This window comes from Sporobolomyces salmoneus, assembly GCF_050403485.1.
Source record: "Sporobolomyces salmoneus JCM6883 DNA, S_salmoneus_JCM6883_v1_ctg2, whole genome shotgun sequence".
NCBI classification, from domain to species: Eukaryota; Fungi; Basidiomycota; class Microbotryomycetes; order Sporidiobolales; family Sporidiobolaceae; genus Sporobolomyces; species Sporobolomyces salmoneus.
The window spans coordinates 278,634-301,454 of record NW_027481161.1 but is presented as its reverse complement, the minus strand read 5'-3'; the positions used below and the strand labels follow the sequence as shown (position 1 = coordinate 301,454).

General features: G+C 51.8%; 11 protein-coding genes across 11 annotated transcripts; 4 read left to right on the top strand and 7 right to left on the bottom strand.

Annotated features, from left to right (window-relative positions):
* Positions 1-21: 21 nt before the first annotated feature.
* On the top strand, positions 22-3,419 carry MET10 (sulfite reductase subunit alpha; the record flags this gene model as incomplete). The annotated part of the gene is made up of 5 exons (XM_076628603.1): positions 22-2,545; positions 2,609-2,700; positions 2,764-3,103; positions 3,169-3,292; positions 3,413-3,419. The coding sequence occupies 5 exons, from the start codon at positions 22-24 to the stop codon at positions 3,417-3,419; spliced, it is 3,087 nt and encodes a 1,028-aa protein (XP_076491339.1).
* A 252-nt stretch (positions 3,420-3,671) lies between these two features.
* Positions 3,672-4,811, bottom strand: JCM6883_003631 (uncharacterized protein; the record flags this gene model as incomplete). The annotated part of the gene is made up of 6 exons (XM_076628602.1): positions 3,672-3,788; positions 3,853-4,064; positions 4,124-4,131; positions 4,198-4,483; positions 4,544-4,654; positions 4,745-4,811. 6 exons carry the CDS (start codon positions 4,809-4,811, stop codon positions 3,672-3,674), a joined length of 801 nt encoding a protein of 266 aa, XP_076491338.1.
* A 993-nt stretch (positions 4,812-5,804) lies between these two features.
* Positions 5,805-6,050, bottom strand: JCM6883_003630 (uncharacterized protein; the record flags this gene model as incomplete). Its single annotated transcript, XM_076628601.1, has 1 exon — positions 5,805-6,050. The coding sequence occupies one exon, from the start codon at positions 6,048-6,050 to the stop codon at positions 5,805-5,807; it is 246 nt and encodes an 81-aa protein (XP_076491337.1).
* A 522-nt stretch (positions 6,051-6,572) lies between these two features.
* JCM6883_003629 (uncharacterized protein) lies at positions 6,573-8,938 on the top strand (the record flags this gene model as incomplete). The annotated part of the gene is made up of 4 exons (XM_076628600.1): positions 6,573-6,730; positions 6,808-8,305; positions 8,369-8,571; positions 8,638-8,938. The coding sequence occupies 4 exons, from the start codon at positions 6,573-6,575 to the stop codon at positions 8,936-8,938; spliced, it is 2,160 nt and encodes a 719-aa protein (XP_076491336.1).
* Positions 8,939-9,210: 272 nt separating this feature from the next.
* On the bottom strand, positions 9,211-9,909 carry AIM29 (Aim29p; the record flags this gene model as incomplete). The annotated part of the gene is made up of 5 exons (XM_076628599.1): positions 9,211-9,287; positions 9,351-9,432; positions 9,497-9,534; positions 9,596-9,643; positions 9,714-9,909. The coding sequence occupies 5 exons, from the start codon at positions 9,907-9,909 to the stop codon at positions 9,211-9,213; spliced, it is 441 nt and encodes a 146-aa protein (XP_076491335.1).
* Positions 9,910-10,090: 181 nt separating this feature from the next.
* On the bottom strand, positions 10,091-12,658 carry JCM6883_003627 (uncharacterized protein; the record flags this gene model as incomplete). The annotated part of the gene is made up of 4 exons (XM_076628598.1): positions 10,091-11,454; positions 11,519-11,591; positions 11,656-11,930; positions 12,001-12,658. 4 exons carry the CDS (start codon positions 12,656-12,658, stop codon positions 10,091-10,093), a joined length of 2,370 nt encoding a protein of 789 aa, XP_076491334.1.
* A 1,180-nt stretch (positions 12,659-13,838) lies between these two features.
* Positions 13,839-15,358, top strand: JCM6883_003626 (Rab family GTPase; the record flags this gene model as incomplete). Its single annotated transcript, XM_076628597.1, has 10 exons — positions 13,839-13,854; positions 13,918-13,935; positions 14,028-14,054; positions 14,263-14,316; positions 14,404-14,430; positions 14,508-14,608; positions 14,678-14,772; positions 14,839-14,996; positions 15,062-15,111; positions 15,182-15,358. 10 exons carry the CDS (start codon positions 13,839-13,841, stop codon positions 15,356-15,358), a joined length of 723 nt encoding a protein of 240 aa, XP_076491333.1.
* Positions 15,359-15,708: 350 nt separating this feature from the next.
* Positions 15,709-17,146, bottom strand: JCM6883_003625 (heat shock factor family protein; the record flags this gene model as incomplete). Its single annotated transcript, XM_076628596.1, has 5 exons — positions 15,709-16,068; positions 16,136-16,237; positions 16,307-16,378; positions 16,446-17,038; positions 17,110-17,146. The coding sequence occupies 5 exons, from the start codon at positions 17,144-17,146 to the stop codon at positions 15,709-15,711; spliced, it is 1,164 nt and encodes a 387-aa protein (XP_076491332.1).
* Positions 17,147-17,418: 272 nt separating this feature from the next.
* Positions 17,419-18,670, bottom strand: JCM6883_003624 (uncharacterized protein; the record flags this gene model as incomplete). The annotated part of the gene is made up of 4 exons (XM_076628595.1): positions 17,419-17,646; positions 17,712-18,138; positions 18,254-18,428; positions 18,496-18,670. The coding sequence occupies 4 exons, from the start codon at positions 18,668-18,670 to the stop codon at positions 17,419-17,421; spliced, it is 1,005 nt and encodes a 334-aa protein (XP_076491331.1).
* Positions 18,671-18,966: 296 nt separating this feature from the next.
* Positions 18,967-20,684, bottom strand: JCM6883_003623 (uncharacterized protein; the record flags this gene model as incomplete). Its single annotated transcript, XM_076628594.1, has 3 exons — positions 18,967-19,426; positions 19,497-20,424; positions 20,540-20,684. 3 exons carry the CDS (start codon positions 20,682-20,684, stop codon positions 18,967-18,969), a joined length of 1,533 nt encoding a protein of 510 aa, XP_076491330.1.
* A 261-nt stretch (positions 20,685-20,945) lies between these two features.
* Positions 20,946-22,777, top strand: ATG18 (phosphoinositide binding protein ATG18; the record flags this gene model as incomplete). Its single annotated transcript, XM_076628593.1, has 7 exons — positions 20,946-21,016; positions 21,091-21,164; positions 21,239-21,354; positions 21,430-21,589; positions 21,656-22,277; positions 22,352-22,516; positions 22,609-22,777. The coding sequence occupies 7 exons, from the start codon at positions 20,946-20,948 to the stop codon at positions 22,775-22,777; spliced, it is 1,377 nt and encodes a 458-aa protein (XP_076491329.1).
* Positions 22,778-22,821: the final 44 nt, after the last annotated feature.

Genomic DNA, 22,821 nt, shown 5'->3' with positions numbered 1-22,821 from the left:
TCGCTTCGACACTCCGCCGCGATGCAGTCTGTACACTCGATCCTCGAGCAAGAAGCTGCTGCCAACTCGGCCGCCGTCTTCACGTACGACTCTGAACTCTCGTTCGGACAAAAGTTGGAATCGAGTTCGGATGTCGCCATTTATCAAATGGCAACGAGAGCCGGAGCCGGACAGGCGCTCGTAGGATACGTTCAATCGGCCGCATTCTCATCGAAAGGAGTCGACAACAAGGACAAACCCGTTTCGGTACTCGCTTCGACTGAATCTTTCCTTTCCCTCGTTCCCTCCCTCCTCTCCCTTCCTTCGAACGATCAACGCCCTGCCGCTACTTTCCACGTTTCGGCTCAAACCAGCTCGCTCGTCAAGAACGAAGAAGGAGAACCCACGCTCGTTCAAGTCCCTCAACTCGGAGCCGTGTTGGAAGGTGCGAAACAGCTTAGTCAAGGTGGATGGAACGGGGCTGTCGTCTTCTCTGAGACTCCCGAGGAAGCAGTCAGTGTGGGAACTGGATTGGCAAAGACGGTCGCTCAATCGGGTCACGACCTCGTCAACGTTTTCGATGGACTTACTTCGGGTCGCCAACTCAACTCTTCCCTCTCGACCTCTTCCTCATCTTCCTCTCCCGCTCAATCCCTCGAAGCGACTCTCTCGTCGGCTCTCCCCTTCTTCACCTACTCGGGATCCGACTCGGCGACCAAGGTCCTCGTCCTTCCCGCTTCGACCTACTCTGCGAACGCGAAAGCCGCCATCGCCGCCTCGAGCAACTCGGACGTCGGAGTCTTGAGCGTTCGTGTTCTCAAGCCTTGGTCGACTGAACAACTCTTCGAAGCCCTCCCCAAGTCGGTCAAGTCCCTTCACGTCTACACGGAGGACGAAGAGACGAACGGAGGTCTTTACGAGGAAGTTCTCTCTTCGGTTTACGAGAAGGCGTCTCCCCTCAAGGTTCGATCCCTCTCCGTCTCGACTTCGTCCGTTCCTACCGTTCAAGAATGGGCTGAACGAGCTGCCGAAATCTCTGGAAAATCGAACTCCGCCTCGCTCAAGTCTCTCCTTCCGGCTCAAGCGAAACTCGCCGTCTTCTGGGATCTCGACTCTTCGTCTGGAGAAACTGAAAAGGTTCCCGTTGCTCTCGCGACTGCCTTCTCGGGTGCTTCGACTGGAGTCGTTTCGAAACTCGACGTTCGTTACGACAACTACCGTCAAGGAGGAGTTCAACAAGCCGCTCTTCTCCTCGAAGCTGCCGGTGCGTCCAAGAAGGAATCGTTTCCTCTCTCTTCCGTCGCCGCGACTTCCCCTCCTTCCCTCCTCTTCCTCGCGAACCCGGCTGCCGTTTTCAAGGCCTACGAACCCATCTCGACTTCGAGCGTCTCTTCCGACACTCGCATCGTCTTCTCGGCGAATTGGAACCAGGAGGACTTCAAGACGAAGCTTCCTTACTCGGCTCGCAAGGCTCTCGTCGAACTCGCGAATGGAGGAAAAGGTCACGTTTTCGTTATCGACGCCGACAAGGTCGCGAAAGCTCAACAAGTTCGTGCGGCCGATGTCGCCGAGATCGTCTTCTGGACTCTCTACCTCCCTTCGACCATCTCTGCGAAGGATCTCGTCTCTCTCCTCGCTCAAACCCCTTCGTTCTCGAACTGGAAATCGGCGAAACTCGTCGAAGCCAACGGAGCTGTCCGAAACGCTCTTGAGAAGATCAACGTTGAAGCGTCGTGGGCAGAAGAACCCGTCGATGAGGAAGGTAACAAAGTCGAACTCCCCGCTTCCCTCCCTACTTCCCTCGTCGCGACCGCCTCTGGACCTAACCCCGACCGCACTTTCCCCGAACCTGCCGCTTCGATCGTCGGGACTCCCTCTCAATCGTGGCACTCGGCCGCTCATCGTCTCTTGTTCCCCGAAGCGTTCAAAACGGAGGAATCGTTCGAGGAGAAACTTCGACCCGATCTTCCCGAGAAGAACTTCCTCATCACCGTTACCGAAAACCGTCGACTCACTCCCAACACTTACGATCGAAACGTTTTCCACATCGAGTTCTCGACCGAAGGTACCGGACTCAAGTACGCGATTGGAGAAGCTCTCGGTATTCACGGTTGGAACGACACGAACGAGGTCAATGAATTCCTCGAATGGTACGGACTCGACCCGGAGGCGATCATTTCTATTCCTTCTCGAGTCGACCCTTCTCGTATCGAACAACGAACCGTCTTCCAAGTCTTCCAGCAAAACCTCGACATCTTCGGAAAGCCTGGAAAGTCGTTCTACGAGACTCTTTCGAAATACGCGACGAACAAGAACGAGGAACGAGCTCTTCGATTCATCGCCTGCCCTGACGGAAACTCGACTTTCAAGAAGATGAGCGAGATGGATACCGTTACGTACGCCGACATCCTCCGTCAATTCCCTTCGGCGAAGCCTACTATCGAAGACCTCGTTCGAGAAATCGAGGAGATTCACCCTCGTCATTACTCGATCGCATCTTCGCAAAACTTTGTTGGAGACTCGGTTCATCTCCTCATCGTTACTGTTGAATGGCAGACTCCCAAGGGTGAGCTCTCTCGTTCCTTTTCGTTCTTTCTCCGTTATTGACTCGTTCTTGTCGAATCTGCAGGATCTCCCCGATTCGGTCAATGCACTCGATACCTTGCTGGGTTGAAGCCTGGAGACAAGGTCATGGCTTCCGTTAAGCCTTCCGTTATGAAGGTGAGTTGCGAACTCTTCCTTTCTCTCACGGGAATCTTCGACTGATTCCCTCGCTTTCTCTAGCTCCCTCCTCTCGATACTCAACCCGTCGTCATGGCCGGTCTCGGTACCGGAGCTGCTCCCTTCCGAGCCTTCATCCAAGAACGAGCCTGGCAAAAAGCTCAAGGCAAGGAAGTCGGTCCTCTCGTTTACTACTTCGGTTCTCGTCACCGTGGACAAGAGTACTTGTACGGAGAAGAACTCGAAGCCTACTTCCAAGAAGGAGTCGTCTCTCATTTGGGACTCGCGTTCTCGCGTGATACCGATAAGAAAGTTTACATTCAACACAAGATTGCTGAGGATGCGGAACTTCTCGCGAAACTCTTAGATACCGACAATGGAGCATTCTTCCTCTGTGGACCTAGTAAGCGCCTGCTTGCTGTCGATTGTGTGACCGAGCGAGTGACTGACGTCGTTTTCTGCTCACAGCTTGGCCCGTCCCCGACGTTTACGAGGCCCTCGTCAATTCTTTCGTTGGAGCCGGCAAAACTGTCGAGGAAGCACAAGAACACATCTCTAAACTTAAAGATGAGGAGAGGTATGTCTTGGAAGTGTAAGTCGCATTTTTCACTTCAGGAGAAAAATCGGAGATAGCTTCGTCTTTCGACTGCTTTTTCTCCCTTCTTGAGCATATTCGAGCTATATACTGACTCCTTCTTCCTCCTTCGTGCAGCTACTAAGCGACGACCGATCCCTCACCGAAAAGCGTTTCGCAGCGAATCGCATCTTGTTGTTCTCTTTGTCTCTCACATTTCTCTCGTTTCATATGGTTCCTCTCGTCACGGTCGTGCTCAATATTACATCTTATTCTCTCGTTCTCTCTATTCGATGCTGCGATACAAGACTGAAGCTTGCGGAGAGAACGTCTCGATAACAATACAACCTCAAACGATAAGAGAAAACTTTCAGAACCTGCTCGTCACTCCAACCTACTAGTTCCCGACCGAGTTGAACGCGTACCTAGCGTTTCGATTCCCGGTAAAGTACCACGACGCGTTCTTGACTACATCGTTCTCGTTCGTCGTAACTCTTCCGAACAGTTTCGAGAACTATGACGAAACGACGAAAACGGTCAGCTCATGACGTCCCTCCGACTGACGTTGATGAGGTTACCGAGTTATACATCACATCGATCGAAGTAGGTGTAAGGACCCAAGCGTCGTCGAACGCATCAGCGACGTAAAGGGTGAGCTGTTCGCCAGTCGTCGGATTTGTGACAACGGCTTCGAGACCGCAATAAGCTTTACGAGCTGCCATGGCGTCTCCACCGAAATTGTCGAGCATCGTTTTGAGCGAGATTGCGAAACCGGGCGTATCGTTATTGTCTGCGAAAGGGAGAAGTCAGTTTCGAATCCCCTTGTGAAGGGTTGAGCTCAGGACGAACAAGGGTAGCTGTAAGAAACACTCGAGTCAGTACCGGAGTCATTATACTCGAGAGGAACGACGAGGAGAACTCACTAGCACCAAGAATGACCATTCGTCGAATCCTGAGGCGAACTCGCACGGTACCAGGAAGCGATCGCGTTCGTATTCGGTTTCGCGAGGAAACTCGTTACTCCTGAACTTGCGAGTACGTTCGGTAGGATCGTTGCGACAGGTTGCGCGGCCGTAGTGGAGGTCGAGGAGGCAGAAGATGAAATCGAAGTTGAGCTCGGGACGACAGACCAGGAAGGAGTGGATGTGGAAGAGGTCGAGTTAGCGGCGAGGCATTGTTGACCAACTTTCTGAAGCCCAGCGTTACAGGCTGCGCAAAGAAGGGAGTCAGCTCACTCGAGTGCAGGGAAGAAAGGAAACGAAAACTGACTGAAAGTGCAAACATTCTGAACACACGCGTGACGACTATTGGCTGGGAGTCTCTGGGTTCGACACTGGAAAGGTGACTTGCAGTTCCATGCTCTTGGCTCGAGGCTCGAATCTGTTACGCGAGGACATCGTCAGCGACCCAGATCCAATAGGGCGAGAGTAACGTCGCGAGGGCAGACGTCACGAGGGAGAGCAGACTTACCGGCGACAGGGAATGCGAGAGTAAGGGGTACAACAACAAACGAAACGAGGGCGAGAGAGAACTTCATCTTGACGAAGCGACGATTGCGCAAACGGGAGACTTGAACAGAGTCGAAAGCGACCAGCGCTGTTGTGACGACGACGGGCGAGGAAACGAGAGTGACGGTGGGAGTGACAAAGGAGAGAGAAGAAGAAAGAAGAGAGGAGAGACCGATCACGAAACTTGCTTCCTCCTCCTCACGTTGATGCGTGTTCTTCGAGAGCTTAATCGCCCGTTCCGGATGCTAATTCCATTGAACCGAAGCGTTATTTTGTCGAGTCGAGTACGGACGAGGAAGCCCAGAGGGAGAAATCCAGAGACGGAAATCGAAAGTGGACGTTGCTCAACTTCCTGATTCAGCGAAAATGTCGAGATTCTTTACCGGATTCAGGTCGAGTTTCCCTCCTTCTCCTGCTCGTGTTCTCGCGTGCGAGTGAAATTGGAGAGAGATAAGACTTGTCAAGGCGGAGGAGGGATCCAAGGAGTAGAGGGACAAGAATCGAGGTGAGCGAGGGTTTTCCGTTCCCTTGACGAGCAAGCCACCTCAGAATGTAACGGCGTTTGTGGCCGAGTCTCTGCCGGGGGACGATGCCGTCAGTGGGAGAAGGACGGAGATTACAGCTCAAGGGAACAGGAAGTTAAAATTCGGTACATGAAAAGAGAAAAACGACAAAAGTAAGTGAGTAGAAGTGACGACAAATGGATGACGGAGAGAATACGAGGCGCAGATACAGGTAGACTATGATATAGGGGAAGTATTCGAGGTGGGAGACTGCAAGGCAAGATCCCTAGTCAGCGAAGAGACGACGGAAGAACGGTTCGAAAGAAAAACTTACCGGGATTCGAGCTTTGTTCAGTTTGCGACGGGACGAGTTTTCGCCGTTTCGACTGTTTCCCGAATTCGCTCTGCACGTCTCTCGAAGTCAACTTGTCGAGCCTTGCGCGAGTGAAGGACGTAGACGATAGCCTGTCACGAAGAATTCGGAATCGAATTATCGAAAGTGGGGCAAGAGAATCAGGTTTAATCGGCAACGAGATAGAGCGTCGGATGTAGACTCACAGCAACCGCAAGTAGTGCAGAGATACCCAATCCCAACCCGAGTCCAAGGGCGAGATCCGTATTGATCCCTGATCCTCCGGCGTTTGAAGCCTGAGTTGCCGTCGAGAGAATAGCTGCAGTTCCTTTCGAGGCGGGGGAGGTCATTCCGGCGGCGATAGAGTATCCGGGAATGTTCGAGGGACCTTCGACAGCGCTCGTTGCGACCATGATCGGGGAGATTGAGAGCTGCATCCGAGTCGTTTGAGAAACGGAGGGGAACGTCGAGTAGGAGCGAGTGAGGTCGGAGAAGCTCACGACTGTTCCTGAGTGACGCTGTGGTGTGTATGGGCCTCTTGGAGAGTGGTGAAGGTGAGAGTAATCTGCGGATTGTGACTTCAAGTTGATTGCGAACCGTTTCCTTCGTCAGTGCATTTTTTTCCTCGCTTTTGCCTCGCTGTGCTGTCTGTGTTACCAGATCTATAACAGGACCGACGAACTGCAGTAAACTGCTGAAAAAAAGCTCGAAAAAGCTTGAACAATTGCAAAGGAGCAAATCGGATCGTTCTCTCCCTCATCTCGCTATACTCTATTCGAAGCTCTATTCCAGCCTGCTGTACACCATCGATCAGTGCCATTCCGACGCAAACGCCCGATCAAGACGCTCTTTCACCTGTGACCATCACTCCAATTTTCATCACTTCCAACTTCAACCCATCACTCTCACCTGCGACGTCGAAACGCCCAATACAGATGCCAGCCTCTAAAGCTCTAACAGCGCGCAGAAAAGTCATGATGGAGGAGGACGAAGGAGGGGAACTCATCACTCAACACGCGACATCTCCCTCAAAGGGCCCTGTCAGAGGTACTCCCGACAGCGCGAACAGGCGGAGTAAGAGCACAACAGCAAAGTACGTATCACGCGCTCTCTCGATCTGCACCCTTTGACTCTTTTCTCGAATTGATCACATTTCTTCGTCTCTTCCAGTAAACTGCAAGCGCCTCCAACTCCACCTTCCTCTGCCCCTCGTCAAAGAACAGCCTCGAACTCATCCTCCTCATCACCTTCGAAACCTCCCCCGAAATCGCCTCGAGTTCTCGTCACTCTCGGAGGTCGAGTTTACCGTCCCCCAACCGAAGACGAGAAAGAGGTTCTCACGAAAGAAGAAATCGAGGCGAACTTACTCCTGAGCGAACCAGTGGAGACGGTCGAGGATCTACAGAGAACGAGGAGGGAGGAGAAACGTAAAGCGGTCGAGTTGGAAATGAAGCGCGAGAAGCTGGCGAACGCTTCTCCGTCAAAGGGGAAAGGACGGTTGTTGGAGTTTAACAGTAGTGACGACGAGGACTTCAAGTTGACTTCATCACCGACGAAAGCCGCGAGAACTCCGACGAAATTGTCACCGACGAAACGAAGACCAGTCACTCCTCCTCCTCGATCGAATCCCCTCTCTGACCTGATTACTTCCCCCTCTCCATCTCTCGGACTCCCCTTCGGCTCTCCAGCTAATAATGCCTCGTCTTCATCGCTCCCTCCCTCCCTCACTCATCTTCTATCGCTTCATACCGCTCTCGAACGAGCTCTCATTCTCCACCTCTCCATCCATGGCTCCTCCATAGCCTCTACCGTCTCCTCCGTCCACCCTACCTCCTCCTCCGCCTGTGTCCGGATGACGAACCTGATCGATCTTCCCACCCTAACTCGAATGCTCGAAGCCTCCGGCAAACGATTCACCGAAAACGAACTGAAGAAACTCTGTTGGGTCTGGGAAGGGTGTGGATCTCGAGACGGAGAGGAAGATGCAGATGACTTGGAGGTACAGGGGAATGAGGCAGGAGGTATGGGATTCTTGATCACGAGGTCGAGGTTGGCGAAGATGGGGAAAGTTTCGTCGACTTATGGAGTCGGGATTTCGGTCGGTGTTAAGGCGAACCCTCAGTTACCGAAGTTTGAGTTACTACCGCCTTCGTCACCGAAACAAGGAGGAGGAGGTTTCTCAGCAACAGTCCCTCCGAGTCCGAGTAGTATCGGGAAAGGAAGAGACGGGATGAGTCTAGTAGCTCTATGGACTCAAGGTAAAGAAGAACGAAGGAAAGAAGTCGAGCGGAGATTGAAGAGATGGGCGAGGAACGCAGGGAAGGAAATCGTCGAAAGTGAGAGGTTGAACCAGAATGAATTAGATCAAGATCTCAGATGGGCGACTTCGACTTCTTCTCATTTGTTGAGATTCATCCCGAGCGTTGAGTTACCTCCTCTCGATTATGCCGTACCTGCGATCGCTTCGACTTCGACTCCGAGCCCGAAGAAACCTTCAACTCCCTCGGATATCCTCTCTTCGCCGACTACTCCTCGATCGAAATCGACGACCGACAACAATCTACCAGTAGTCAGTCCGAAGGATTTCGTCAAGGCGCTACTCGATGGTAGACCCGTCAAAACGAAATCTGGTTCGACAACAGATCGAGACAGAGCTCGACGAGAACGAGTGAGTCTCCCCCTGGTTTTTGTCTTCATTCATTCCAGGCAACTGACTCCTTCACTCGCTCAGATCGAAGCGAAACAAAGAGCGGCTCAACCAACGGCCTATCAAGCCTCCCTATCTGGATTAGCGTCCGGAGGTTCTTCGCCTTCGAAACGTAGTCTCAAACCCAGTAAAGAAGAACCAGATCCCGTCATGTTAACCGCACAAGAGATCTATAAACAACGAGCAATGTTGAGTAGATTGGGAAGTATCGCAGACGTCGTCGCCATGTCAGTCTCCTTCTTCTCTCCCTCTTTTCGCAAAACCGAACACTGATTGACTGTTTTGACGTGCAGGCGATGCGGTACAAGACCAACAAGGTTCGATGATGTCTGTACGGCAGTCTCCAACAGTCCTCTCCTATCGATCGGGTTCGAAGAAGCGGACGAATCCCTCACTTTTCTCGCGAAACGGTTCCCCGATTTCTGTTACATCAAATACGTCGGCGGTGGTTCGACTTCGACCTCGAGTAGCGGTGGTAGTCTCTTGTCGACGAGAGGTGGGGAGAGATGGATCGTTTTGACGGGGAATCAGAAACCGAAAGAAGTGAAGGAGATCGTGAGGGATGAATTGAATCAGACTGAGAAGAAACGTTAGTAGCTCTTAACTTATCTTGTTCTTATTGTGATTGTCATCTCTACTGTGCATGTTGTTCTCATCCTCCATTTGGCGAGTCGTTCTCGAGAGCTTCTGAGTCTTCTCCCTGAACTCTTTCCGAAGGCTAGCTAATGCGGAGGACCCCAGGGAATTAAAATGGTCTTACAACACCAGTGAATACGATAAAGTAGCGTGAATAGCCCGCAAAGGGTAGTAATGCGAAGTACGGTATGCGAAGGGAGGGGAGATGAAGTTTTGCGAGACTTTTTGTTTTACCAAGCTTGAGCTGGATTGATTTTGAACGCTTCATACAGCTCACGATTGAAGAAGCTGACTTCTGCCTCATTCTCTACAGAGACCGATCTCGTCAGTCATGCAGAGCAAAGGAGAGAGAGGAACGGGGAGAACGAACCGATTCCAACTGAAGCCAAAGTGACTGAATCATCTTCGAGGATCCATTCGTCGTTCTCGAGGTTCATAATCAAGTTCGTAGTCTACTCGAACCATTCCCGTCAGCTACAGGGTTCAATTAAGCGAGTGAAGGAGAGGTTTGCTCACTTTTGCTCCGTGAGCTTTCGTATACAGCTTCAACGTATCTATTTGCGCGTCTGAGTGTCAGCAGATCGCCTTATGAGGTATATAGAAGCTCCAGCTAACCCAACTGGCACGTCCTAAACGGTTTGAACCCAGCAGCGGTCTTGATCTCTAAAATCGATCAACTTCCCCTCTATCAGCTCCTCATCTCTCTCTATCTGACCAAAGAAGGTGTACATACGTTCCCTACAAGTTTCTTTCAACTGTCCAACGGTCATAGTCGTCGCATCGATGTGAGGGAGTAAAAGGTTTTTCGTTGTTCGATATTCGAAGGATTTGATGATTCGAACCGTGACGAAACAGTCGGTTTGTGGTCGGAGAGTGTTGGTTAATGCATCCCCAGCTTCTGTGGTCGCGGGAGCTGAGTTGTCGCTCATGGTTGATGGATGCTGAAGGAGAAGAGAAGAATCTCGCAGAAATTTCTGGAGAAGAGGAAGTCTTTCGGTGAGAGGCAAAACGAGAGGGAGTGACCTTGCAAGAGGCAAAGATACAAAGAGAAGGAGCCGAGGGATGCAAAACTATGATGGGTGAGTAGAATATGAGCAAAGCTGAGTTGTTTTATAGAACATTCCTGTACCAGAGATTCGCCATCACTTCTTCATCCAATGCAGTTCCAGTTCCGTGGATGGACTGAGGTCGACCAGCGCCAACTCGCTCCTCTATCATGTCCTCACCGAAGAGCGGTCGACAACTTGGTTGCGAGAACTTCCCGTCCCTTTCCTCCGATCCTCCTTCTCTCATTTGGATCGCATCGTAGCCTTCCTCCATTCCCTGCGATACGTCAATAAACTGATCGGATCCTCCTCCCGGGTCAGTTCGCGCAAGGATCCCATGAGGCATGACGAACGAAGTCGGAGCGAAGGGGTTGATCGGTTCGAGAGGTCCTCCAACATAGTCGTACTTTGCCGCGTCACTGAGACTCCTTTGACGACCAAAAGAAGCGAAAGAGGTGGGAGGACGGTAACAAGGCGCGGCAGAAGAGGAGCGAGATCGAGAGTACATCGAGTAGGAACGAGTCAGGGAAGGAGGGTTGAAGTGAGGGAGTGAGACTTCGTGAGCGAGAGGCTTCGAGTGGCGAGGTGATGCTAGAGCAGGGAAGAGTGAAGTTGATTCGCGGGAGAGCGGTACATCAGGGTCGTTGGCGGTAGAAGCGTTGTCGCGAAGGATTTGAGCGATGGATTCAGTGTGAATCGAAGATGACGGATCGAGTTCATGCGTCTTGTGATTGGTCCCCTCGATGATACGATGAGGCGAAGTGAGGGAAGGCGCCACGACCGGGGGCAAGATTCGCTCCTCGGCGGGTCGATTCGAGTTGTCATGTGCGATTTCTTCCTCTTCCTCCTCCATTGGTCGCGGTTCCTCCTCCTCTGCGATCTCCTCAGTTTGCGCCGCAGTGACTGTTCGAAATCGACGACGCATAGCGAGTGAATGAGCCGAGTGAGCCGAGAAATTCGATTCTTCCAAATCGACTATGTCTCGCTGAGCGTGTCGTGGTTCTCCGGCAACGGGGACTTCGGGTTCGAGATCATGGAATCGTCGTGATGATCTTGAAGAAGCGCGAGAAGCGGGAGGAGGTGCATGATCGGTTTGACGGCGGGCCTTTTTCGGAGAGGAGGGTTCGAGTCGAGCTTTCTTCTTGCTGGCAGCGAGAGCTTGGGAGGGATCAGGAAGATCGTCGACGTCTGTCGAGTTTTCCGACGCGGTTTCGTCCATCCTCAATTTCGAGCTCGAGCGTCGGCGATGAGATCCTCTCGAGCCGTAAGTTCGACGTCCTGTCGAGTTCTTGGCCTTCTTCCTGTTCATATGAGGTTCCGGGAGTTCGAGCTCTGGTGCTGAAGATACCGAGTCGGATGCCGAAGGAGAAGGAGCAGGAGGACGAGTCGAGTTGAGGAATTTCATCTCGGAGAATGCGAGATCCGGAACTGGCACAGCGAGGAGAACGATGAGTATCTAGACAGTCTGTCGAGGGAAAGAAGTAGAACCTACCTGCTTTTCCTACTTTAACGCGAGCAGAAGCTTTGCCTTTGTTGAACATTCCGAGTTGATTCGCAGATTTCAGCTATCTGGGCTAGGGATGATCAGTCTCGACGTACTCTCGGACCATCTTGTAAGAAGAGACTCACAGTGAGTCGTCCTTGACCGATAGCCTTTGGTCTCTCGAGACCCTGAACCAATTCTCTTCCATTCTGTTCCGCCGATTTCCTCCCTTCCTTCTTCGACTTTCCTTTCGTCCCGACCTCGCTATCTTCCGAATCGGTATTGTCATGCTCACGTTTCTTCGAGGTAGTCTTCTTCTTCAAATTTGACGCCGCTGCGATTCCGGTAGCTGTCGCGGTAAGGGATCGATCTTTACGAATGAAAGCTTTGTTTCGACGTCGTTCTTTGCGCGTTTCGAGACCTACCAGCATACCGAGTGGATCAGCTATGCCGTTCGGGTGGCGCACGCAGATGAGGGATGGACAGCTTACGTTCTTCGAGTTCGGCAGCTTCTTTCTCGTTCGAGACTTCTTCCCTCAATTTCCCTTTTCCCTTGTCAGACTTCTTTTTCTCGTTGCCTTCGTCAACGGCTTTACTCTTCCCCTTCGCATCCCGCTGTTCTGAGCGTCTCTTGTTCTCCTTTTCTCCATTCGACCCTACTCCTACTTCTCCCTTTCCCTTCTTTCGTTTCCCGTCCTTCGCGGTATCCGCATTTTTGTTCACCGAAGCTAATCTTGGTCTCATAGCTGATACGAGTGAGGGTTTCTTCTTGATCGGCGTCGAAACAGAAGCAGTCGAATTCTTGAGAATCCCTTTCGTTTCCCTCTCTCCTCCCTCGTGCATGACCAACGCCGTATCTCTCGCACCATACACTTCTTCTTCCTCCTCGTCGAGTTTCCTCCTCTTGTGACCCGATTGTTGTCGAGGTAAAGCAGGACTCGCCGCAAGAGTCTGCAACGAAGGGGGTGTTTCGTCGTCCCTGATCGGATCCGTCGGGAGGTCGAAGAATCCTTGAGCTCTCGAGATGCTCTGGAGGTAGATCTGAACCGTTCGACGAGGTGCGATTCCTTCGAGAGAAGTGTGAGATCGGAGGTTCGGTTCGGAGAGGGGGAAAGGCGTGGGAGCACTCGTAGAGGCTAGAGATTGCATCGGAGAGGTCTCTCGATGGGGTGGTGGTACAATTCCTGAGGTGTAAAGCTGTGACAGTGAAGGGAAGAAGCGAGAAAAAAGTTGAATCAAGTTTCACTCTTCTACCCTCACCTAGCTTCGGGCTGACGACTACGGAGGCATCATTGGAGATCTCGCTACAGGACTCGAGCGCGTCAGATACCTTCGCACTCGTCCGTCGCTTGATCCATCGCTTGTTCTGGTTTTCATCTCGACAACGCGTTTTCTCCGTGACTTTGCCCTTGAGCGCAGCACCTTTGCTTTGAGGTAACTCACTGGCATTTCAGGTATGCTGCCATCGCTTTTCGTATCATTCGGTAGCCTGAGGCGGCGTCAATGGTACGTTTTTGCTCCTTCCCTTTTCTCTCCTGAGCTTCTCCGATATTGAACGACCTTTCCCAGATGGCAGCCTGTCAAGAGCTCGTTCATGATGTCTTCGAGTCACTGGTGTAGCAAAACAGTCCCTCAGAACCTTGACCCCATCTGATTGTTGGAAGCAGACTTTCGGTTCATCCTGTTCCAAGCTCGTCCTGACCAGTGAAGGCGTGTTTCGCGCCCGGATGGCCACCCCCGAGATTTGGTAGATGCTTTGTACACTCTTGTGACTGATTTGGCTCGAGTCGGCGGTGCTAAAAGCTGCTCGATTTCGCGAAAAGCTCGTTCCGTTTTCGTTTCCAGAAGTCTATCCGGCGACTCGCGCTGACTTCCGCTTGCTCCTGTGCATCAGTGGCTCCAGCTCATCATGATCGACGACTTGACGGCTGTAACGAGTCAGCTTGATTCAAAGGCTGCTCATGCGAATCGAGAAAGCGAATTCAAGCTCAGTCGCCGTTCAAAATTTCCGCGACTACTCTGTAACATTTCGCTCGTTGTAATCACACAATCACCTAAATCTGCGGAGTGACAAGCCAACGCGAGAAGAACTTAACCGACTCGAAGCGGAAGTCAATTCAATCTCAAACTGGAAAGTGCAGTGGTAGTAAATTCGTCGAAAGTCGCGCTCTTCTCGCTGTCTCCACCTCACCTCGCGCTCTCATCAACATCAACAGACACTCTCTGACCCTCAGCTTGAACGACACAGAACCGCAGCTTTACCCCGCTTAAATTCAGAGCCCTTTCCGCTTCCTCACGACTTTCCTTCCTCGACACTGTCCTGCTACTGATGAATCAAGTCACCGGTACATCTCTCACTCTTCCAAAGCACCGGGCCACCGAACTGATGGGCTCCCTTGCATCCACAGAGCTACCGGAGCTATATGGTGAGTTTGATCTTCTTTCGGTTCCTTCGCATCGGAAACCGCGTTTGTTACCGGTCCGAACGCTCGTACTGACTCTCAAGTATCCTATGTAGACTATCTACTCAAGTTCATTCTTATCGGTAAGGCCAACAGCTAGATTCAAACGGGTTTCAACGGGTCGAGGTGGGGGCTGAACTGGATCTCTCGATTCACGCGAACGGGAGACTGCACACAGATCAGAAGAGAGCAGACAAGGCGCGGGTTGAAGGAGGGAACGAGCGACTCTGGGTCAACCAACCCAACTTCGAGATTCGGGGAGGCTGACCGCTTCTTTCGTGGTGCGAACAGGCGATTCGGGTGTAGGGAAATCATGTCTGATGTACCACTTCCTCAATGATGGATGTGAGCTTGATCTCCCCTCCTCCTCCTGAGCCCTCGTGAAACGAGCGAAGAAACTGATTTTCGTTTTCGTTTTCCCTCTTTTCGCAGACCGGGATCCTTCTCCTCATACAATCGGTGCATTCCTGCTCGCTTGTCTCACAAGATCGCCTAGCTTGACCGGCTAGCTGATGTTGCCGGCTTCTGTTGCACAGGAGTCGAATTCGCTTCGACTTTGATGCGGTTACCTTCCTCGAGTCCGGATAGATCAGTCGCTGGAGCTCGGATAGCAAATTCCAAGACACTGAAAGTGCAGGTACGTCGTAACTTTCTATTGCTAGACTCATTTCGACGGTCAGGAGACTGATTTCTCGATTTTCGAAAGATCTGGGACACGGCAGGACAAGAACGATTCCGTTCCGTGACTCGGAACTACTATCGAAACGCCGCAGGTTGTATCATAGTATTCGACATTACCTCGTCAGTCCCACCATCCAATTGTCCCTCGTCTCCTTCGAATCATCTAATTCCCTTTCTGCTGGTTAGTCGGAGATCGTTCGAAAGCCTACCCGTATGGCTGAGCGATGCGAGAGCACTAGGGAGTCCAGATCTAGAGGTAGTGATCGTGGGGAACAAGTGCGATAGACCGGAAGAAGACAGACAAGTACCGTTTTTGGAGGCGAGTCGATGGGCTCAGGATCATGGTCAGCTCACTTCCCTCTCGCTCGCCTCCTTTGGAACTCTGCTGACGAGTGAAACGTTTGAACAGGCGCATTATTCGTTGAGGCTTCGTCAAAGACGGGAGAAAACGTCGAACAGGTGCGCTTTTCTCTCACTTGAGAGAAAGATTCGTTTGAAGTTTCTTACGATTTGATCATTCGCTCTCTAGCCTTTCCTCCTCCTCGCGCGCTCCCTCCTACTCGCAATCGAATCTGGACAGATCGAGCCCGATGCGGCGGGCAGTGGAGTCAGTTATGGATCTCGAGAATTGAGACGAGTGAGTAGTTGGAACAGTGGTGGAGGGGATGCCGAGAAGAAAGGGATGTTGGGTGGGAAATGCTGTTGACCGACGACCCGCACCGACCGAGGAGGGGCAAGAGGAAGAGGGAGAGTTCCAATCTATATATCATTCGTTCCGTGCTTTTTTATCACTTAATCACTTTTTCTCGTTCTTGTAGCCTTCAGCTAACTCAGCAATGCACCTTATCCTCTCGCAAGAACATCGAATACGTAGAACGAGAACGAGTTGCAGAAGGCAAGGGAACGATTAGTGGGGAAGATTTGCGAAAACGACAAGAAGAGAAACCCAGAAGGTATATCAGCGACGATTAGCACAGAAGGGGGCAACGTAAAGGAACAAACAAGACAGAAAAAACACGAAAGACGAACAAACCAAACGAGTCCCAACAACTTTTCTCAAGCGAAACCCGGTCCCATCGATCCCTGCAACACTTTCCTCTCACTACCATCCGTCTGAGCTTGAGCTTTCGCCTTCTTACTCCTATTCCTCGGTGCTCTTTCCTTCACGATCGGTTTTAATCCCCCCAACCTACAGACTTTCCCGGGAGTCGATTTGAAGAATTTCGGATGGTGGAAGGCGGAATAATCAGAGGCGGAAAAGGTTTCCGTCATCATCGTCGTCGTCGGAATGGGTTGGAGTTGTGCGGTGGATGGAGTGGAGGGAGAAGGGATAGGGACGGAGACAGAAATGGGAAGAGAGGAAGATTCGAGGATCGAGAGGAGTTGAACGGTCGACATACGCTTGAACCCGTAGATCTACTCGCCTCCTCGGGTCAGCGTCAGGGTCTTGGAAAGAGCGTGGGTAGGAAGAAGAGGGACTCACGTTCAATTGACGAACGAACGAAGCAGACGTCGTATGACGGAAGTAACGAGCTAGGATCTCGAGGAGGTGAGGTTTCGAATGAGCGATCAAGACGTAAGTTCCCTGTGAGGTGTAGTCCTCGAGAGTCAGCTCGACAGATACGAACCCGACTATCGAAGGAGACCGACTCACGGTCGAATCCCAGCGAATCCAAGGGTCGTTTTCGGGGTGGTCGAGGAGGTATTGAAGCTTCGAGATGAAGGGCTGCATGTCGACGACGTCGGGGAGTCAGCGGCTCGTCGTCCGGGAGATGAAGAGGGAGACGACTCACGGTAACGACTTCGTTCGCGAATGATTCCTCGGAATCGACACATGGAGCAGGGGAAGTGTACGTTCGATCACTCGCGCTCGCCGCCGGAAGTGAGGCGTCGAAGTGAAGATCACGAGGAGGTGGAAGATCGATCGCAGGTTGAGACGAGAAACGAGGTTTCTTCGATTGAGATCCTTGAGGAGGGACGAGTTCTTCGATATCCCAAATCGACGACGACGACGCCGACGAGGTCCTCTTTCCCATCGAAGGTTGTGGTTGAGGAGAAGGTCGTTGTGGGAAGGGTACGTAAAGAGGAGCGAGGTCGACTTCGGAAGGCGAGAGTCCTAACTCGAGAACGGCATTCCATTTCTCCGCTGATTGAGACTGAGTAGAAGGAACAGCTGAAGCGAGTTCGATCGAAGGGGGACGAGAGGAGGAGGGAGTAGGAGCACGGTAAGGAGAGATTGGGCGAAGTTTACGAGAGGGATCGAGGGGAGAAGGAGCTGAAGATTCGGAAGGGAGAGCTGGGGGAGAACAACCTCCGCTACAGCTTGGGGTCTGGGGCTTCGGTAGTTCGATAGTGTTGAATAGAGGACATCCTCCAGCAGTGTACGCTTCACAGTCGAGGGAGAGTCAGTTCGAGAGGAACGGGAGGCTGTTGAAGGGTAGAGCGGGAGAGACTCACGACAAGGGAATGATGGAGGTGCAGCGACTGAGCCCATTCTCGGTTGATAAGATCACTCGTAGCTGGAAGGAGGCGGAAGTGACGAGAAGAGAGTAGAAAGAGAGGAAGCGGTTGCTCTCGCTTCTCGCCCTTTCTCTTTTCTCCCTGATCTCCTCTCGCGTTCCCGACGAGAGTTGGGACCTCTTCGCTTTCGACGAGCGGGAGCGCGCGGAAGGGGACAGAGAGTCTCGCGTTGACCGAAAAATCTACGACTTCATGGGACTTCCCAACAAGGCAAAAAAAGAGGAGCGAGCTTTTTTCAAGTCTTCTTCATTCTTTGACTACTTCCAAAGTCCAAGCGTCTGCTAATCGTTCGTTCTGTTCGTTCAATCCACCTTGGAAGACGATCTTCGATCCCGATAGGTGAGCGGCAGGTAACCATCCACGAGCTTCCGGAATCCCCTCGCTCTTTGTCGAAGATGCCAGCTTTGTCCACGATAATCTGACGTCTCCTCCCTCCTCCTTCGTCGCCAACAGGCCCCATGCATCGTTGTGGAACTGTACGATGAGTAAGGAGGTGAGCTCGAATACGAAAACTCGCAAGAAGGGGATCGAAAACTCACGTATCCACTTCCGTTGTGACCCAATTCTGCCGGTGCAGCTTCCCTCTCGCCTAGAGCCAACACACCGACGACATTCTTTCCCTCCCATTTGAGTTCCCCATCTAGCCCGACGAAAACGTGTACACTTCTCTTGTCCGGTTTCGCCTCTCCTTCCGTCTCGACCGTTCTCCATCCCCGTTTCTCGATATCGTAAACGTCCAAACCGTCGAGCTCGTAGCCCGCAAATCCACCGAATCGAGCGAGAAGCGAGCCACAAATACGAGGAAGAGGGGTGAGAACTGTTCCACCTCGTCCTGGACCGGGAGCGTCAGGGAGCTGAGTCCAAGTGAGGGTCGAGAGGTCGAGGGAGTGAAGTTGACCTAGTCGACCCGAGGCGGGACATCCAGCGTGAAGGTATAGATTATTCTGCGCGAAAGGAAGTTCAGATCTCGAAAAACGAAACCGAGGAGGAGAAGACTCACATCGTATGAAAACTCCTCGGTTCCGGTTGCTCGCCCTTCGTCTCCAACTCTTTCCATTGTTTCGTTCCCGAGGCGTCGTACTCCCAGATCCCGGTTTCACTCGTGAAAGTTCCCATTTCTTTTCCTCCTCTACCTCCCCAGAGGTAGACTTTGCCCGTCTGAGAGTCACTGACGAGGGACGCTCCGACTCGACTAGATGGCCAGGGTTGACTGCTGTCTGAGGAGGAAGAAAGAGTCGAGAGTGAAGGAGAAGAAGCTGTCGAGATGCGAAAGGAAGCTCTGTTCAGTTTCGCCGAAACGGAGAGGAAATAGAGTGTACTCACAGTCGACGCTTCCAATCTGTAACAGATCTCCATCAACCGGTGTACGAGGTTTCAATTCACCCCCAAAGACGAGAACTTCCTGCGAACCGATCGAAACGAGGCCGTGAGAAGATCTGGCGAGTTGCTCTTTGCCCGCTTGAAGGGCGACGGGTTTCCAGAGCGCTTTCAAGGACATTCTTGTCGAGTGTGAAAGTCAGTGAGCGGGGAAGAAGAAGAGGGAGATTCAGAATGTCGCAAGAAATTTGAAAACGAAGAGCACTCGGAAATGGGCACCACGAAGGTACTCTTCTCTCGGCAATGTGGGAATTACTCACGCACGTGCAACCAAGCGAGATGCGACTGGTCGAAAACGTAAAAGAGGAAGATCGCAAAAAAGGAGGTCATAGCTTTCGTCACGTGATAAAGATAGGGAGATCTACTCGCCTTGCCTCTGTCCTCCGCTTCAAATCGCCGAAAGCTCCTTCTCGCTCCTCACTCGGTATTACCACAAGCTTCTTTCCATTCCTTCTCACTCATCTTCACCTTGTCCAATACTCCCTTGAACGCTTCCCACGTACAAACCTTCCCTTCCGTTCCTTCTAGATGATTCCCCGCGGATGCGCAACCTGGTAACGAGAGAAGTCGACCGTTGTAGAGGACGCGAACAAAATGTCGAGTGTCTGGTGATGTCGGGGCAGGCTTCTCGATCGCAGGGGAAGGTGATTTGTAGAGTTCGATCCCGATATGCGAAGTGAACGCAGGCCACCTCCCGTTGAAAGCGTCCAAGGCGTTCAAAATCCCGCCGAGCGAAGTATCGTGACACGAGTTGATTGACAATTTGAGCTTCTCCTTCTCTGGTTGAGCAATTTTGAGCGAGAGGTAGCCGTGAAGATCGGAGAGAAGACGTCCCATGGCGAGTCGCTTGAATTCGGGGTTGTTGTACCCGTCGAACCTGTCATTCCGTTCTCTCATCAGCGCTCGATACATGTCGTTGTCGAGGCAGAAGGGAAGCAAGGACTGACCATTCGTGCACTACAGCTCTCTCCAATCCTTCCAGTACCCTCCTCTCCTCGAAGACCTCCGGTACTCGAATCCCATGCGCTCGACAAACCATCAAAGTATCCAACACTCCACTCGCTCTCGGACTCGAATCGATCCTCAACCCCTTCTCCAACCCGAACACGTCCTTCAAGTCTTTATCGAACTGCGCCAAATCGGGGTTGTTGGTCTTCGCGGCTTGTGCGATCGAAAGTACGTCGAGTTGTCGAAGTCGTTTACATACGGCGTTTGGGTAAAGGTTCTCGTCCATCCAGTTTCGAACCATGAAATGAATCGGGAAGTTCTCGTCGCGAGGGTTTCGAGCGGAAACGGGCCAGAGTCCAGTGATGATTTGATGGAGTGATTCGATCGTTCGTGGCATGTTTGTACTCCTGAATTGTACTACGCCTTCGTTCAACATCCGCGTGTCGAGTTCACGAGGTAAGAATGGGGTAGAGGAAGAGGATGAGGGCGAGGTGTAGACTTCACGGAGGATCGAACCGAATCGAAGAGTGGATTCTCGACCTAGATCGGTTAACTCTCCCCAGTAGCAATCTGATAGTCCTCCTCTCGTAGGTAAAGACGGATTGGCTGTTGTATTGTCGTCGGAGGAAGCGACGTTTTGAGTTAAACGAGTGACGGGTAATTGGAACGGATTTGGATCGAGCGGTGCTGCGTACGGAGGGGTCGAAGCTGACTCAGGAGGAGGAGAGGAGGAATGTGTCGTTGTATGTCTTGTTGTGGAGAGGAAAGGGTTTGAAGGGGAAGGTGAAGACCGTAAGGAAGATGAAGTTTGCGAAGAAGCGTTCGATGGCGAGAGGGTTAAGACGGCGGAGGTGAAATGTCTGCCGACTGTGCATAAGGAGAAGACTGCCGGAATATCGCCCAGTCCGACCATCCTCTGTCTCACAGCTGCACAAGATACAGAGCGGGAGGGAGAACGAGGAGTTTGGAAGATTGCGAAAGAGGTTCCAAGCTCATCAGTTTCTCTCTAATCTTGCCCTGTCGAGATAGATGCGGTACTTACGAGCTCTTTCACCATGCCGAGTGAACCAGTGTGCCTGCACGAGTTCCAAGCCGGGAGGGACTGACTTGTGGGATTCGAGGAGGAGATCGGGAGAAGGAGGGTAGCCGCGACGGTGCGGGTGGTGGTCTTGTCCTTCGAAGCTCATCTTCCGCGGTATTTTCAGTCGGAACTGAGCGGCGAGAGGGGTGAAGGAGAGAGAGAGCTGCTTCCGATTCGGTTCGCGGATCGTCTCTTGCTCTCTCCAATTCACCCCGACCTCGACTTTTTCACCTATACAGCGTTATCCAGAACAGATACAGTCTATCGAACATCAACCGAGCAACCAGTACACGTTTCCAGCCCATTCCTTCGACACGCAGTTCCCCTCATCTCTACTTCAAACCTCTCCCAGATCTCCTGTTCAGAGATGGCAGCAGCACGAGGAGGGATCAAATCGAACCCAGATCTACTCAGCGTCGCGTTTAATCAGGATCAATCGTCAGTTCCTTTCCCTCTTCTTCGATCAACTCGTCATCAAGTTCCTGACCTGTCTCCCTTACTGTTGTCCCCAGGTGTATCGCAACGGGTACGAGGAAAGGATATACAATCACAAACTGCGAACCATTCGGGAAAGTTTACGCGAGGAGTACGTTCTCGTTTCTTTCTCGTCGAGTGACTGGAGAGTTCGCGAGCTGATGACCCGCTCTCTCGCGCCCAAAGCTGATGGAGCAACCTCAATCGTCGAGATGTTGTTCTGTACGAGTCTGGTAGCATTAGTGGGAGCAGGAGATAGACCATCGAGCAGTACGAGAAGACTACAAATCGTTAATACCAAAGTCAGTTTCTCCTCTCCTGCATCCGTCTTCTCCTTGGAGAAACGAGCTGATACAGCTAGGGAGAAACTGGCGCAGAGACAATCTACGATCTGCGAATTGACGTTTCCGACAACGATCCTTGCGGTGAAATTGAATCGAAGAAGATTAGTCGTCGTTTTGGAGGAAAAGATTTATGTGTACGATATTAGCAACATGAAGTTGCTGCACGAGATTGAGACGAGTCCGAACCCGAATGGTATGCCTCCTATACTCCGACTCTTCGCTGGAATGATCCGCTGACCCAGATTCCTGAATTTTGTAGCGATTTGTTCACTTTCACCAAGTTCTGAAAACTCTTACCTGGCCTATCCCTCCCCGTTACCATCACCGACCACACCCTTCTCCGGTCCATCCTCCTCGAATTCTCCTTCCTCTCTCCCCAATTCCGCTCCCTCTTCCTCCAGTTCAACCGGTGATATTCTCCTCTTCGACGCCGTCTCCCTCTCCGTCACGAACCTTCTCCGAGCGCACAAATCCCCGTTATCTCATATCTCAATCAATCAATCCGGTACTCTCCTCGCCTCTTCAAGTGAAAAAGGAACCGTCATTCGAGTGTTCGGTCTACCAGATGGAGAAAAGAAATACGAGTTTAGGAGAGGAAGTTATAGTGCGAAGATCTGGTCGATCGGGTTCAATTTGAAGAGTACTCTGATGGCAGTTTCGAGCGATACCGAAACTGTACATATCTTCAAACTAGGGACGGGGAACTCGAGTGCGACAAGAGGAGGAGGAGGTGGAGGAGCTGGGAACGATTGGGAGAATGGAGAGGATCGGTATAGTTCAAGCGGATCGAGTCAAGGAATGATTCTGGGTGGAGGAGGAGGAGATTTAACCACGGCAGGTTACGATGCGATCGTAGCTCAGAAACGTAAAGATCTATCTTCGTACGTCTTCCCTCACTCCCTCCCTCGGCTACCCTCTTCTTTCGGCTGACGGAGAGAACGTTTGTGTGAGTAAGATCCGCACAAAGAAAGAAATCCCTCTCTTCCTTGACCCGAGGTATCGCCGGAGGAGTTTCGAATTTCCTTCCTTCGCAAGTAACCGGTTTGTTCGATCCTCAACGAGATTTCGCCTACTTGAAACTACCCGTTCATGGAGTGAAATCAATCGTCGGGATCTCTTCGTACGTTCTCCTCTGTGTCCACTCTGACTCTTCTCGTTCCCTCATGCGCAGGGATGATACTGATTAGTGGGTTCTTCTGACGGATCGTACAGGACGAGCCCGCAAATCATGGTAGTCACCTCAGAAGGTTTATTCTATAGCTACTCGATCGATTTGGAGAAGGGTGGAGAATGCATTTTACAGAAGAGTTATTCGTTACTCGATGGGATCGATTCGAATGGATCTGGAATAGGATCAGGTGGGGCGAACGGTGGGCTATAAGAGCTGCCAGGAGGAGGAGGTCTCAGAGTTTCTGAGGTGGTTTT